This window comes from Solanum pennellii, chromosome 8 (genome assembly GCF_001406875.1).
Source record: "Solanum pennellii chromosome 8, SPENNV200".
NCBI lineage: Eukaryota > Viridiplantae > Streptophyta > Magnoliopsida > Solanales > Solanaceae > Solanum > Solanum pennellii.
Genome location: NC_028644.1, coordinates 1,794,301 through 1,809,753, shown reverse-complemented (window position 1 = coordinate 1,809,753; position 15,453 = coordinate 1,794,301). Strand labels below are relative to the sequence as shown.

The following is a 15,453-nucleotide window of genomic DNA, read 5'->3' as shown; positions in this document are numbered from 1 at the left end:
TAATGAGTTTTAAGTCTTCCGCATTATATTTTGTTATTTATGGTTGAAATGTTGGGGATTAGATTGGTTGGTTCGCTCACATAGTAGGATAAGTGTGGGTGCCAGTCGCGGCCCGTTTTGGGTCGTGACATCATCATATCCATAAAAATTAGATTTGTAGTCTTAGATTTTGATTATTTTTTTTTGAAAAAAAAAAGCAATTAATTTTGAAAATAAAATAGAAAGAAAATTATTTTCTTGCTATATTAAAAGTAAAAAATCTAGATTTTAAAATATTGAACAAATAAAAATGAACTGAGAAAAGAAATATATAATATAGACCCAACTAATATAGTTTTTTTGTCCTTCTTATTGGAGAAAAAAGTTGTGTTTTTATTGAAGATGACATATATCAATTAGGTCATTATTTCTCCTAAATCTACCATAAAAAGATGTTACAATTAGCTACCTAGCTTTAACTTTATTTAATTTGTTAATTTGTTTGATATATGTTGCTATCACACTGTATACAAATCCACTTATCATGAATAAGTACCCCATAAAAATTTTGCCTTCCTCTAATTTGTTTGGATTTTACTTTGGGTTTATAAGTTTGATGGAAAAATTATTAACTTACACTAGGCAAGAATAATTGATGAGACTATGATTTATGTATATATAAATAAGCAAATCACCTTTATTAATTAGATGATGATCATGACATGCAATCTTGGAAAGTAATGAATTAATATAAGTAGGTTATTGTCTAATTTATTCAAATTCATTTTTTATGATTTATTTCAAGAATGGCACTAGGGTCCTAATATGAGATGATTAAAACCTTAAATTAGTTAAAATCTGAACCACCAAACTAAGGATATGTTGTGATGGATGAGATACCTAGTTTCGGTAATGAAAATATTGTAAAATCGATTTCACTAGCCGCATTTTGCCTCGTCTCTGATAAATAGTTATTATTATAAAGTTTGAATTTTTACATGTGAAATCTAGACAATATCATGGAGATTCACCTTTTGATTTTGAAACTATAATCAACTGCTATTTTTGTTTTGGCATAATACATATATTGGACCCTAAATATGGTTTTAAATTTTAACTTTGACTTCAATTTTCATAATGCACAAACAGACACTTTAACTATCCAACTTTTAAATAAATAAACACATGAGTTCTACATGGCAAAATACACGTTGGAAACCACATAAGACAAAAAATGACATGTAGGATGACATGTAGGACGTGTGTGTCTATTTGTTTAATTTTATACAAGTTTAAGTGTCTACTCGTGCAAACCCAAAATTGAAGGGCATATATGTGATTCGAAACCAAGTTAAAGGACATATTTATGTATTATGTCTTTTTTTTTTCAAAAACAAGATACAAAAGTAATTATTCATAAAAAGTGGTTATTCATTGATTTTCGTGAAGTTCTTATATAGAGTGTTTCTCCTTAATGGCCCCTATATAAGTAGTCGAATTTGTTGGTGTTTCTCCTAAATGGCCCTTATATGAATAGTTGAATTTGTTCGATCTATATGTCAAATGCTTAAACAAAAAATAAATAAATTTATATGTTTCTTACTTTACTTGTATGTGGTTAAAAAAAATGAATCTAATTAATTATGCCTTTATAAATATTATATTTATGCACGCTAACTCAATCGGTTTGATCAGCAAATCTCCCTTTTTGATACGGATTTAGTTTTGTGAATCTGTGTCCATGTATTTATTTATTAATTTTTGAAATATTTATATGGTGTAAATTTATTTACTTTTTATTTTCGTATATCATTAAAATTGTAATAGAGTAATAAATAAATACTTTTCAATCCTTCATCATAAGTCTTAAGTTTGAGTTCTGAATATAAAATTATTTTTGATAAATATCACTTTACCCTTAAAAATAAATCTTTTCAATGCAAATTTTTATTAATGTCCTCCCAAAGTGAATACTAAATATTAAAAGGAAAAAAAAATATCAATATATATATATATATATATATATATAAATAAAGTTTTAGAATTTTATCACCCTAGTGCCTAGTGGCAATATACCCAATTTGCTTACGAGGTAGCAACATTAGGTCATGTCACTAAAGAGTTTTTTTTTTTTTTTTCATGTTTATTCTTTTCAGTTAAATATGGATAGTTGTATTAATTACTTTTCACAATCTCATAATTTTTTTAATTAATTGTGAACTTAAATAATATTTTATATTAATTTAAAATTACGATAGAAATTCATAAATTTCAATATCTAAATTTTTCTTTCGATAAAGGATTACATGTTAACATTTCTCACATGATAGCTTAAAGTGGGGTATCTAAAAAATATGTACAACATAAATCAAAAAGCAAAATAAATCTGACTCAAATACATAAAATATTAAAAGGAATATCTTATATATTATTCAATTATCATAATTTACTTGTAAAGTGAGAATAATCAAATATCTTATAAAAAGACAATAGCATATTCCTTCAACTAATATCGAAGATTATCTTTTGAAAATTATCTTTCTTATTTTTATAAAATTAAAATAAAGTTTACGTATATATCATCTTTTCATATTATACTTACATAATTATATTGAATATATTATCGTGAAATGATTTGAAATACATTATAATACTGAAATACAAGTTTATTGCGTGTGATTAATATGCAAGTGTTAAAATATTATTGCTAGGATCTCCATTAATTTTGAATTATTTTGATGAGAAACAAAAATTAGGTCAAATTGCATCCGTATATTATAATGGATTATGAGCTGGCTACTAGTTTAACATTATATTTATATATAAATAAAGAGCTAACATGTTCATCACCTTAATAAATATTTTCAAAATTTCAACTTTAGTACATTAATTTAACAAAAATATTATTAATTGCATTTCTAATTTGGTACATAACTTTACCCTTTTTACAATTTATTAATACAAAGATTTATTAATGGAAAGATTTTGCCATAATAGCTACTGAGATTTTCGTTTTTCCTTCTCCCTCTTTTGTTGGATTATAATATATCAATCCAAGCTTATCTTAAAATCTCATGAATGAATTATAATACTTAAATTATTTAAGAAATCTATCTTGACCCTTAGCATGCTATTATTGATAAGAAGTTAAACAAAAGATCATGAATTATCAATCTACATTTAATTAATAAAAAGAATTAGAAACTATGTTTCTATCTCTCTATCCACATGATCCTTATATTTGAATAAACAAGTTTTTAAATAGATAAAGATTGTTAGTGAGTAATATTTATATAACAAAATAATAATAACACACATTACTTATATTGTAATATTATCAAATGAAATAACGTATGATAGAATGTAAGCTAATTTATATATCTGACAACACAACAAAATAATAATAATACACATTTACTTATATTGTTTATGATAGACTCTTAACTCAAAAAAACAGATTTGAAGTAAGACATATAACAACCAACGACTCCTTATTGGAAATTGAGACACAATTATTTTTATAAATTGGATATATTATTTTTTTGTTGAGAGACCAATATTATTTGTTCGGATATCTTTCTGTTTACTTTAGCAAATATGTTACATTATAATGTAAAATAACACGAAACTTAATTTTAAAGAAAAATTGACTATTATAATGATATGTCATTATATAAGACGATTGTTATAGAAAATTACTATTACAAATAAGTTTTCAGAAATGATATTTCTTTTCTCTTTTTTTCTCTCCACATTCCATTAAGTGAGACTTTTCTTTATTTACATCATCCTTTTTAAGTGTTGTAATATATAAGAAAATATTGGAGATAAACCACAAAGCCATTAATCATTATAGTACGTAATGGATATACATGTATATTACTCACTTATATAATACATTACAAATATCATTTTCCAATCATATATAACTAAAGATCTAGTAATCCAACTTTCTTTTATCTCAATACTTTTTTCTATTTTTATGAAAGTTGTTCCACACAATTGGCCTAACAATTTTTGTAATAGCTATTGTTATTGCATCTCAAGTCTAATTAATATTTTCTTGATTCTGTCATGTATTCAAAAAAAAAAAAAAAGTTTGGTTTCAATTTCAGGCAGTGCTTCGTGTGTTTCAAGAGACAACTTCAATTGTGTCTAGCAAAAAATAGTAATATTCCATCCGTTCGCTTTTACTCATTTATTATTATAAAAGTGTCGTCACTTTTAGTATATGAAGAAAATTTCTTTTTTTATATATTTTACTTTTCGTATTAATTACTTATTTTTCAAATTATTTCTCTAAGGCATAAGACTAATCATCAATTAATATGTATTTGAATAAAATACTCATATTAATCATAGTTTCGTAAGGAAAAATACATAGTTTAAAATAAACAAGTAAAAGTGCAAGGGAGGAATAACGACAACAATAAAGAGAAAATGACAAAAATATTCCCTTGTGTGTTGATCAAAAGTTTAAAAATAGTTCCTTGAATAAACTCTCAAGTAGTTTTGGTCTTTTAAATTTTGTAAAAGTAAATATGTTTGATCTCCATCAAATATTTATTGAATTTTATCTATCAGATTCGATGAGAATAATAAAAAAAGATTTAGAATTAGAAGGAACTCACATTTGGAGGTGTAGGATTTTGGCCTGATACTTTTAATTAAACATCTTTTTCGCAATTTTTGATAAATTTATAAAACAAAAACTGTTGAAAAATATATATAAAAAACATTTATTATTCTCGTCGAATTTAATAGATAAAATTCAATCGCCAATAGATAAAGTAAAATAACACGAGGAAGAGGGGGGGGGGGTATACGACACTTAAATATCACAAGAGATATTTATGTAACAAATTTTATTTGTATAATTGCAATATCATAATTTGTTCTTAGGGCTTAGATCAAGAAATATGTGACTTAAACTACATATTGGTGCCTCATGTCACTCAGTTGATTTAAGTATTTAAGTTGAGAAGAATAGAAAAACGAATTTATTATTTTTGAATTTTTGAAGAATTTAATTAATATCAAAAAACCCATATGAATTTCTTAAAATTTTAACAATGGGCTTGCAGACATGGAAGATCAACTAATTAATATGGAATTTATAGCCAAAGAAATGATGTTTTTCTTTATTTATTTTTTTGGAAATATTGATACGTATATACAATCCTTAATATTTATCGTAAACGATATGTTAGGCTCAAGTATTTAATTTTTTTGACCCCAATCTCAAAAAAAGCCCATATTATTATTTTGTTGATAAAAACCCACATGTGGCCAGAAAAGGCCAAATTATAGCTTTGTTGAAATCCAATGGGCTTAAGAAAAGCCCACATGTGGAAATACAAGGAAGATTAGTAGGCTCAATACCAAAAGGATGGAAGGTATTGACTTGGATAAGGCAAGTTAATTTGGATCCTAACAATCATGTGAACCCTAAAGAATTTAATCCTTCAAGATGGGATGTAAGTATTCCAAGCAATAGCTCCTTGAACTAATTTTCTTTACAAAAACAACGATAATACGCCTTAGTCCCAAGCAAGTTGGAGTCGACTTGCATTGATAATACCCTAAGAAGGATGATGACCAGGATTAGCAGAGACAGATTCAAGATTTAAACTTGATTGGTTCAACTTTTAAGTTTCTTAACATGAATGTTTTGTGTTGAAAATACTAGGTTCAAGTTGAACCCCGTGGCTAATAAGCTACATCCGCCACGGAAGATTTAGTGATCATGGTTAAAGGCTAAGGAAGTAACACATTTGATTCTTAGCAGGATGATGAGGTCAAGACATATAGCGCGTTTCTTCCCTTTGGAGCAGGACCTCGATTGTGCCCCGGAGCAGAGTTGGCTAGGCTTGAAGTCTCAGTGTTTCTTCATTACTTTCTTCTCAACTATAGGTACTAACATTAACACACAATTGAGTTCTGCTACTTCACATAGTGTTATTTTTGTGATTTTTAGTCCATAATTGCCCATGAACTTGTTCTGGTGCAGGCTCGAGCGTCTTAATCCGAAAACAAGTGTGACATATCTACCAATTCCTAGTCCTACTGATAATTGTCTTGCAAGACTCAAAAGGATCTCATCATCATGTTGAGACTTATCATGTTCTCGTTGTATTTTCGAGCAGATTTTAAACCTCTTCACTCATTCCTGTTATTCAAGTTAAGAATTTCATATTACGCGGTCAAATCTTTTGGTGTATAGTCACACTTTCAGGCCAGAGTTATGTTTCTCATATTCTTCAAAAATGTCGACAGGTGCATGTCAGATCCTCCAAAAGTAGTGTACTTTTGGAATATCCGACATGGGCTGCAGCAATACTTTTGGAAACTCTGAGCAATATTAAAGTTAGTATTATCCTTTTACATTGACTATATGTTTCACAGACTCTTCAAAAATGTCGACTAGTGCATGTCAGATCCTTCAAAAGTAGTGTTATTTTTAGAGAATCTGGCACGGGTGCAGCAACAAAACAGACAAAATTCTATCTGTAGATCAACTTTAACGTGGCGAAAAGTACTAGAAAGAATTGGAAGATTAAAATATCATGAAATCGAAATACTCGAATCATAATTCTACTGAGGCAATGAAAAAAAAGATGTTGTTATTTATTTTTGTGAAATTTTAACAACTGACAAGAAAGTTTCATTACAATATCTCAGCAAATGTTAGTCTAAAAGGTGAATTCAAAATCACCTTCAAGTTTCAATGAATTTCCTCTTCATCGCATAATTTCGTGTACTCTTTTGCCCCCAACAGAGATTCGAGCTCTGATGGATTGCTCGGCTTCACTTTGATCATCCATCCGTCTTCATAAGGGCTCGAGTTGATCTTCATTGCATAAGGTGAAAAAAAGAAACATTGAAAAATCATCAGGAATAAGTCATTTCTAAGTTTTCAGCCCATAGATGTTGCTCGGACTTTCCAAAAATGCTGTCTCATCCTTGTCGGATCCCCCAAATATACACTACTTTTGGAGGATCCGACACACATCTAGTAACATTTTTGAAGAGTCCGAGCAGCACAGATTTCAACTAGATAAAAAATGGAAGGAAAGACACAAGAAGTACTTAAAATATATATATATATATCAGATAGTAAAATATTGACCTTGATTACAGAAGGTGAAAAATCACAAGGAAACTGACTTTTCAAAATTTTCAACCTATGTTGCTCACACTTCCGAAAAACGTTGCCTCACCCTTGTCGGATCCTCCAGACTGCATTACTTTTGGAGGATCCAACACGTATAGGAGGCGTTTTTTAAAGAGTCTGAGCAACGTAGATTTCAACTAGATGAAAAAACAAAGGACAGACACAAAAAGTATACTTGGAATATCAATTACTAACATTGAAGGTGAAAAATCATAATCATGAAACTGACATTTCAAGTTTTAAACCAATGTTGCTCGGACTTTCCAAAAAATACACTAATTTTTTAGAGGATCTAACGTGCACTCAAGTTAACATTTTGAAGAGTTCGAACAACACAGAAAATGAAGTTGTTGGAATATATACATATGAGTTAGTAGATATTTTACCAAACCAGGTGTTTCACTGAGCTTTGTGTTGACCTCAACGATCTCGCCTGAGATCGGAGAGTTGATGTCACTGGTGGCTTTCACACTTTCAACAGCTCCAAAGCTACTTCCATGTGAAACAGAAGTACCACTATCTGGCAAATCAACAAACACCACTTCTCCCAAATGATCCTGAAAACATCCATCAAATTTCATATGCACCGACGGATATTGTAAAGAATTTTTACTCTATCAATGTACTATAACGTGTTATAGCAGATAATCTGTCTTATTTTCTAGATTACTCATCCCGCACTTTTTAAGCTCTGTTACCTAATAGTTATGTTTTTAATCTGTGAAAATGTCACCAATTGATAAGATACAACCAACATTCAATGAAGAACTATATGCAAGTCTACCCCACGGAAGGGTAGAGGGGCGAGTCCATTATTCACCGAGTTTCAAATTGTAGGTTACTTGACCTGAAATAAGAGCTGGAAGCTCACTTAAAGGTACGGTCAAACTCAGTAACTTTAATTCAAACCCTATATTTGTATAAAGATTAAATTCAGAATCAAATTATCACACATCTGATAAAGTTCAAATCTTGACTCTGCCTCTGATTATCTCAAACCCTCGGGGATTTCACGATTATCAAAAAGAAAAATAAAATATCTATACGAAAAGTACTACGAGTCAAAGAAAAACCTGAGCATGGTCAGTTATTCCAATTGTTGCCACTGACCCCTCATGCTTTACCCATTCATGTGAAGATGCATACTTCAGCCCTTCAAGAACTACAAATTGCAATACATCCAATATAAAAAATAATCAACGGATGTATAATATGTGTATAACAGTGTATAATTTATGTATATCGGTTAGTAAACGTCACCACAATGCAAATTCTAGTTCAACAGAGCCAAAAATAACACCATGTAACAAACTACAAATAATCTATATTTAGAACATAGTAAGTAAAAATGAATAGTACTTCAAAATTCATAAACTGAAAATTCTGACTCCAGCTCTGCAACGAGTTATTTGTGTAAACATTCCTATAAACATATTTAGGCTCTTTTTTTTTTTTAATGAGAGCAATAAGTTGAAAAAATTTACCAGTAGAAAAACATCTAGAGAGTGAAAAATTGGTTCTTGAAACAGTAGAAGAGACTCTAAGTGCATTGGCTGTTGAAGAAGCCCACATTCTCAGAGCCATTTTTTTTTATCAATGTGTCAACAAAGGGAAAGATTTTGATATTGCTATATAGTATATACTTTATATATTATCTAACATTGAATGGTGGAAAATGAAAGCCTCATCCTTAAAGTTTGAGAGTCCAAATGATATACATAACATGTTAGCAATCATACATATAAAACCAACGAGGATTGTGGTGGAACAGTAAAAATATTTTTTATTCTTCACCAAAGATATCGAGTTCGAGTTTTAAATATGAAATCGCTTTTATTAAAAGATTTTTTTATTATAATGTGAAATTTTTCGACATGACTTCAAATTTAATCGAAATTTATTATATAAACTGGATAGTGGATGAGAAAAAAATATATGTAGATAGAGAAGTGACCTAATGAATGTAAAGGGTAGCCTTAAATCTTGTGTATTTTGAAATGAGTGGCAAGCCACAAGTGGAGTTATCCTCCTTGTTAGGCTAATACAAGGGCAAAATGGGACCATGTATGGATTGGGATAGATAATGGAAGTATATATACTTTGATTATTGCTGATTCGATTAATTTAAAGTTATATTGCGTAAAAAAAATTAAACAGAAAACACATTCATTTTTAGAAGTTTCGATTCTAAATATCTAGTTCTAAACTTAGGAGTGAAAAAGTTTCATAGATCCCATCACATCCTTTGGTGATCGACCTTTCCTTATGTAACTTGGTAATTTAAGTGTTTGTAAAACTCAAGTTGTATTTAGGGGTGGTCATTCGATAATTCACTTCGATTTCGTTTTTTTTCTTTGATTTTTTCAGTTTTCGATTCTTGTACAACGTGTACCGAACACCGAATCAAAATAATTCGGTTCGGTTTATATTATTTTGGTTCGGTTTATATTATTTTGGTTTGGTTTTGTTATTTCATTTTTTTTAATGGGCCTGCTTAGTGGCTTTTTAAAATTTAAAAATTTACAAATTTTTTTGTTTGAATTTTTAGCTTAATGGGCTAAAAATAGTTACATCAAAGAAGTGTCTTTTACTTTTTACTTTTTAATTTTTAAATTATAATATTTATTATTTAACATTAATAATTAATATAATATAAATATATATTATAATATAATATATTTTGATAAACCGAAATACCGAATAACACAAAATTACATACCGAAAACCGAATCGAAATATCAAAAAATACAAAAACGTATATCGAATACCAAAAAATCGAAACAGAAATACCAAAAAAAATTAGTTCGATTCGGTATTTTGATTTTCCGGTGTTTATGCTCAGTCCTAATTGAATTGATAAAATGGTGTTAGGTTCGTTTTAAACACATTTTAAGTATTTCATTCGTTACCTTCTATCTTTTATTGAGACAAATTTTGGATATTAAAAGAGCATATAAGATTAAATTATTATTTGTTAATTTATCTCTTACGAAAATAAAATTCTATAGCAAATTTAAAAGTTTAATTCTGAAGCATAAACACTCAAACTTATCGAATAGTTATCTATATATCTTTAAAATTTACGTGTTAAGATGTCCATGAGACAGACTATAGACGAGTGTTTTTAATCATCGGGCTTAAATATATGTTTATGTATTATGTCTATAAACAATTAGTAATAAAGCGTAATTTATATTATATTTATTTTAAGATATAGTTTTGAAAAAAAAAAGAGAGAAGAAAATAGAATTGAAAATTTATAAATTTAATCCTTAATCCACGTAGATAAATACATTTTCCCCAATTTTTCCTTTTTCAGCTTCGCATTGATTAATCGAAAAGTGAAATCTGTTTACAAAAGTCGTTCGGTGAACAGTTCGGGGTTATTGACCGGAGATCAAGTTACCGGCGCCGGTGATAGTATCAATAGCTTAACGCCGACATCTGAATTTTGCAATTGAATTAAGTTGAATTACAGCGGCATGGATGAAATTGAAGAGAAGAAGATGGTAGAAATCTTTCTGAAAATCATCGGTCCTTCTCCGCCTTGTCGCCTTAATGTGCCTTCTTCCATCAAGGTACTTCCTTTTCTCTATCTCCTTCGATCGTAATAGCTCGAAATTCATGCAAATGGGAGAAACTAGGTTTTGGTTTGATATCGCCTTAATGTCCCTTCTTCCATCAACTCATACTTAGCTAAGGTTACAATGCAAGTTTGATATATAACGGATGAATATAGAAGATTTCTACTAGTTGGAATTGAAGTATGTAATATTGGAATGATTTAGACTTGAATTGAGTGTAATGGATATAGAGGATTCACACAGTAGGCCCTAAGCTGATTTGGAATTAGAGGTGCAGTTGGCAATTGATTGCATGATGTTTCTATTTCGAGGAACGTTGAGGAAAAAATGTTTTTTTTTATAAAATAAAAATCCATTTTGCAATCAGTAAACATTGTTGGAAAGGTGGCGTCATAGTGCAAATTATGAAGTTTGGGATGGAGTGTAATGCTGAAATTTTTTCTGTGGTTTTGCTTAAGTAAATGCTTTGATAGTTGGAACTTGGAAGGATAACTTTTGTTAGACGGTGACCTGAATTTCATGGCAAAACTAATGAACATAAGGGGGCGATGATTCGATGAAAGTTCATATTAGTTCTGGCATCTATGGTTCATATTATAGTAATATACCTAATTAGTTTGGATTGAACTAATTAAAGAGGCAAAGATCAATGGAAGTGGACAGGCAGGACAAGTAAGAAAGTAATGTGCACTGAAGCAGGAAAATATTATTAGGTTAATGAGAATGGCCTCAGAGAGAACTTGGTGTAGTACATGGATATGTGTGATCAGAGTGATAATTTCTTTTTGATGAAGGTGATCAGAGTCTGATACTCAAAAAATTTGAAATTAACTGAGAATCTATGTGGGGCGTTAGACAGATAGACTGAATTGCAACAAGTCACTTGATTGTCACCTCGCGGTCAAGCAAAAAATTAGAGTAAATCTAGGCCAAGTTGTAAGTTTGGCCTGCTTTGAAGTCAAGAGATCCCTATAGTATTCTGATAGGATAGTTCTAATTTGCCATGTGACAAGTAGCAAATGATTGGAACTGTCTATGGAGACCCTACATAGAGAATAATTTTGAATCTGTACGCCCAAGGATGTGGCATATGATCAATGAAGTCATGCAAGCTTTAGAGTCCAGGATTCAAATCACATCAGGGACAAAAAGAATAGATGATCTCTTCCCATCGACCTGCCTAAGTTTTGGTGGGCAGAGTAATCTGATACTTGTGTTAGTAGAGGTAGTAGGCTAGCAAGTACATGGTGGAATAGTTGAGGTGTGCCTGTGCTGGCTTCCCCCCGGATAGTTATTTCACAAGTGTCCCTGTCTTCCATTTGTGTCTTTCCCCCTGTGTTATGCTACCCCGGTGCATGCCTACCTTCTTTTCCAGGCCTCTTGTATACACGGTTACTTCAAAAAATCCAAGTTTGTGAGCCCTGTGATGGCCCAGAGATTACTACAACAACAACTACGCCTCAATCCCAAATAAGTTGGGTCGGGTATATGAATCCGCATTTCGTCATTTAAGCCCAGAGACTACTGTTACAAAAAAGGAATTTTGAATCCAGAAATGAGAAGTTGTTGATACCTAAAGTGGCTCTTCGTTCAATTTTCTGCAAGAAATCATAGAAATATCTCCTTAGTATCCTGTTTTTTTCTTAATCACAAGAAAAAGTTTGTAGAAGTGCATAAAAAGATGTTTAAACTTGTCTTGTCAGCTGTCACTTTAGATGCCTTACAAGTAAAATTTCTGGAGTTGTTCTGAATATGTTTTGACATTTTCTGTGGCATCTAGGTACATGAATTGAGAAATATGATTGCTGGGAATCGACATATGCCTATTGAAAATTTAAGACTTGTTCTGCAAGGACGTGTATTGCATGATAGTGAAAATGGAGATGACGAAGTAGTCCAACTCAACAACGGAGGTGCAATTTTTTAAACTTATTGATTACCAAAGTTGATATAATCATTTCGCAAAATATATTGTAACAACTATACATGGGAGGATTTTAAGTATGTGGATATAGAGGTATTGTGATGTTTGATCTGTTTTTCTTTATGCAGTTGGAATGAGTGGAAATGCACACATGTATAAGTTTGAAGATTATTCTAACAGACTGTCTGTTTTGTTGCATATTGATTCTGCTTGCATGGTGGAAAGAGAAAATACTCTGCTTGCATTATTTGTGTGGGGATTTTGGGGTGCCTCATGCTACTTATCTGTTTGAATCTCCTATTCACTGTTTGAATGCTGTAGTTTTTAGTTGGTCGTCTTACGATTTCCTTAGCTTTCTTCTTGGTTGCTCACGTTTGGTGCAGAATGCAACAGATTTTATGTATGTGAAATATAGAGGTATCATTTTGTTTGATCTCTTTTTCGTCTGGCAGTTGGAATGAGTAGGAAATGCACGCATGTATAAGTTTGACGATTATTAACGAACTATCTGTTTTGTTGCATATTGATTCTGCATACATTACTTTGCTTCATAACTAAGTCATTTGCTTTATTGTTTATTCCTGGATACTGTTCCACTTTCACATTTTCATAGCATACATAATGCTATGGAAATTGCTAGCCTAAAAGGAAACAAATTGGTCATATCTATTTCTGAAGAAGTTGTAGAAAATAGATCAGTTCGAAGGGTCTGTTTGTTTCTGAGTCTGCCTTTAGTGGTATTGTTCAAAAAATCTCGATCAAACAACAGAGAACTGTTTCTGTGGTTACAATTTACAAGTGTTTCCCACAAGTCATTTTTGGCTATTCTGCGCTCATTTCTTTTCTTCACTGCTAAGTTGTTTCTTGATTGTTTATTCCTGGATGCTTTTCCACTTTCACATTTTCATTGTTATTCTATTAGATCACAGTTAATGGAACTTCTTTCTCTATTATAACAAGGTTGCCATACATTTTTGTAGATTCACTAATAGTAGCTGTCAAACCAAAGCCACCTCCTAGGCATTTTCGTGATGAATTTGAGGATGACGATGATGATGAACTGGTGAGTGGAAAATATATTTTGCAAAATGTATAGGAAATTCAGTTGTTGTCTGTTTTGGAAATTGAATCCAGCTCCCATGTGCACACTTTTTTTTTCTTTTTCATTTTGCAATGATTTACAAGTTCTGTTATTCCCATTTCTATAAACAGAGGTTTCAGTTACCCCCAGCAGCTAGTAAGTGGAAGAGGAAGCTTTTTTATCTGCTACGTGATAAACTGAAATTTCCAGGTGAAGCTCTGACTAGGTGGTTCCATTTCTTTTATCGTTAATATAAAACTATCTACTTATTCCTATTCACCTGTTCCATTCTCTTTTCACTTGTTTGTTAGATATGCTCTTGATGGTAATTTTCTCCATCAGTCCAAAGGTTTGGGTTATTATCATGACTTGGTTCATTCTGGCCTCTATTGCGCGAAGATATGAGGTTGCACCTTTATTTGTAAGTTCAGCCATTTGGTCAATCATTTGCAGTGACATATATGGCAGATTTATTTGTGTTATGATTCAGTAATTTTTTGGAACAGTATCCCACAATGTTGACTGAATGTATATATGCTTAGGAGCATAAGGAATAAGGATTTTAACAAAACATATATTGGGGAGGATCCTACTTTGTTTTCAGTATTAGTATTTTTGTACTAACATATAATGGGGAAGATCCTACTTTATATTCTTTCTCAAATATATATGTGGGTTAGTAGCTGCCAATTGCCATAGTGTCACAGACTGACAAGAGGGGATTGCTATAGTGGTTGATCCGTCACTTCCAACCAAGAGATGTGAGTTGCGGTCACCAAGTGGAAAGTGGAAAATGCTACTGGTGGCGTCTCGAAGGAGGGGGCTCTGGGATGGGGTTTACCAAATAAAAAAAAAGAGAAAAAGTGCCTCTTATGAGTCACTTTCTGTTTTTCTGTAAGCTTTCAATAGACTGAACTGTCGTTCTGTGGATTCTGTCATATAATATGGGCTTCTTTATGCTTTGATTAAAGCGTGGAAAACGAATGACATTTTGCTGAAACTGATACTTCTATTCCTCGATAAGCACTCAAGTTTGCGTGAAAAATAATGTCACATTAACTGTGCTATTTATTGCTACTTATATCACCTTGAAACTAGCTTTGGAATTACCAAGAATCTATGTACGGAGTTAGAAATGATTAAACATATTTGATACATAAAAGGATTAACGTGTACTTTACTGTGTATATGTCTACTCTTATACACATACATTTATGAATTATTGAGCAGCTTACTACCTGCAGCATGTACACGTGTGCTGGGAAATCTTAGAATTAACTACCTAAGAGCTATGGCCTCTTATTATGAACTACTAAAACAGTCTACAAATTGCTACTTTTTCTCAGTTTGAGAAAACAGAATTCCTGTATGGTCTTGGATAAAGAACATCGAAGTACTATTAATCCTTTTCTTAACTTAATGCAGTTACTGGCGACTGGGTTTGGCCTCATCTTTTATAATCTTGGACACCGGAAGCAGGGAGAACTTAGGTACGTGATTTTGTAGATATATGAACCTTTAGATACATAAGTCTTTGTTCCTTTTGTTAACTGTTAAACCTCCAAGTTGATATGCTTTTCAGTTGTGAGTGTAATTATTTTGTGATGAGAAGATAGATTTCTTCGAAATCACTTGGACACTCATTTACTGCGTTATAAATTTGTTTGCCTCAATTGATAGTCTATACTGCCCTCTACCCCCCCCCCCCCCC

General features: G+C 31.1%; 2 protein-coding genes and 1 long non-coding RNA gene across 3 annotated transcripts in view; 2 read left to right on the top strand and 1 right to left on the bottom strand.

Moving 5' to 3' along the window:
* The first annotated feature begins 5,263 nt into the window (after positions 1-5,263).
* Positions 5,264-6,830, top strand: LOC107027404. The gene is made up of 2 exons (XR_003580079.1): positions 5,264-5,892; positions 5,990-6,830. It is a non-coding gene; the product is annotated as an uncharacterized LOC107027404 (long non-coding RNA).
* On the bottom strand, positions 6,578-8,798 carry LOC107028767 (glycine cleavage system H protein, mitochondrial-like). The gene is made up of 4 exons (XM_015229953.2): positions 8,638-8,798; positions 8,227-8,315; positions 7,540-7,710; positions 6,578-6,829 (listed from the first exon to the last, which is right to left on the bottom strand). Exons 1-4 carry the CDS (start codon positions 8,735-8,737, stop codon positions 6,704-6,706), a joined length of 486 nt encoding a protein of 161 aa, XP_015085439.1. The 5' UTR covers positions 8,738-8,798; the 3' UTR covers positions 6,578-6,703.
* Positions 8,799-10,454: 1,656 nt separating this feature from the next.
* LOC107027089 overlaps positions 10,455-15,453 on the top strand; it is a 6,211-nt gene continuing 1,212 nt past the window's right edge. Inside the window, exons 1-6 of the mRNA XM_015228261.2 lie at positions 10,455-10,731; positions 12,518-12,650; positions 13,642-13,724; positions 13,874-13,952; positions 14,054-14,163; positions 15,168-15,232. Of these exons, the coding sequence (XP_015083747.1) occupies positions 10,636-10,731; positions 12,518-12,650; positions 13,642-13,724; positions 13,874-13,952; positions 14,054-14,163; positions 15,168-15,232 (566 nt within the window). The 5' untranslated portion in view covers positions 10,455-10,635. The remainder of the gene's footprint in view (positions 10,732-12,517; positions 12,651-13,641; positions 13,725-13,873; positions 13,953-14,053; positions 14,164-15,167; positions 15,233-15,453) is intronic.

Coding starts and splice junctions, on each gene's coding strand:
- LOC107028767 (XM_015229953.2), bottom strand. CDS start 8,737: ATGGCTCTGAGAATGTGGGCTTCTTCAACAGCCAATGCACTTAGAGTC. Junction 7,711..8,226: donor GAATAACTGACCATGCTCAG/GTTTTTCTTTGA, acceptor GGATGTTTTCAG/GATCATTTGGGAGAAGTGGT. Junction 6,830..7,539: donor TCAGTGAAACACCTGGTTTG/GTAAAATATCTA, acceptor TATGCAATGAAG/ATCAACTCGAGCCCTTATGA.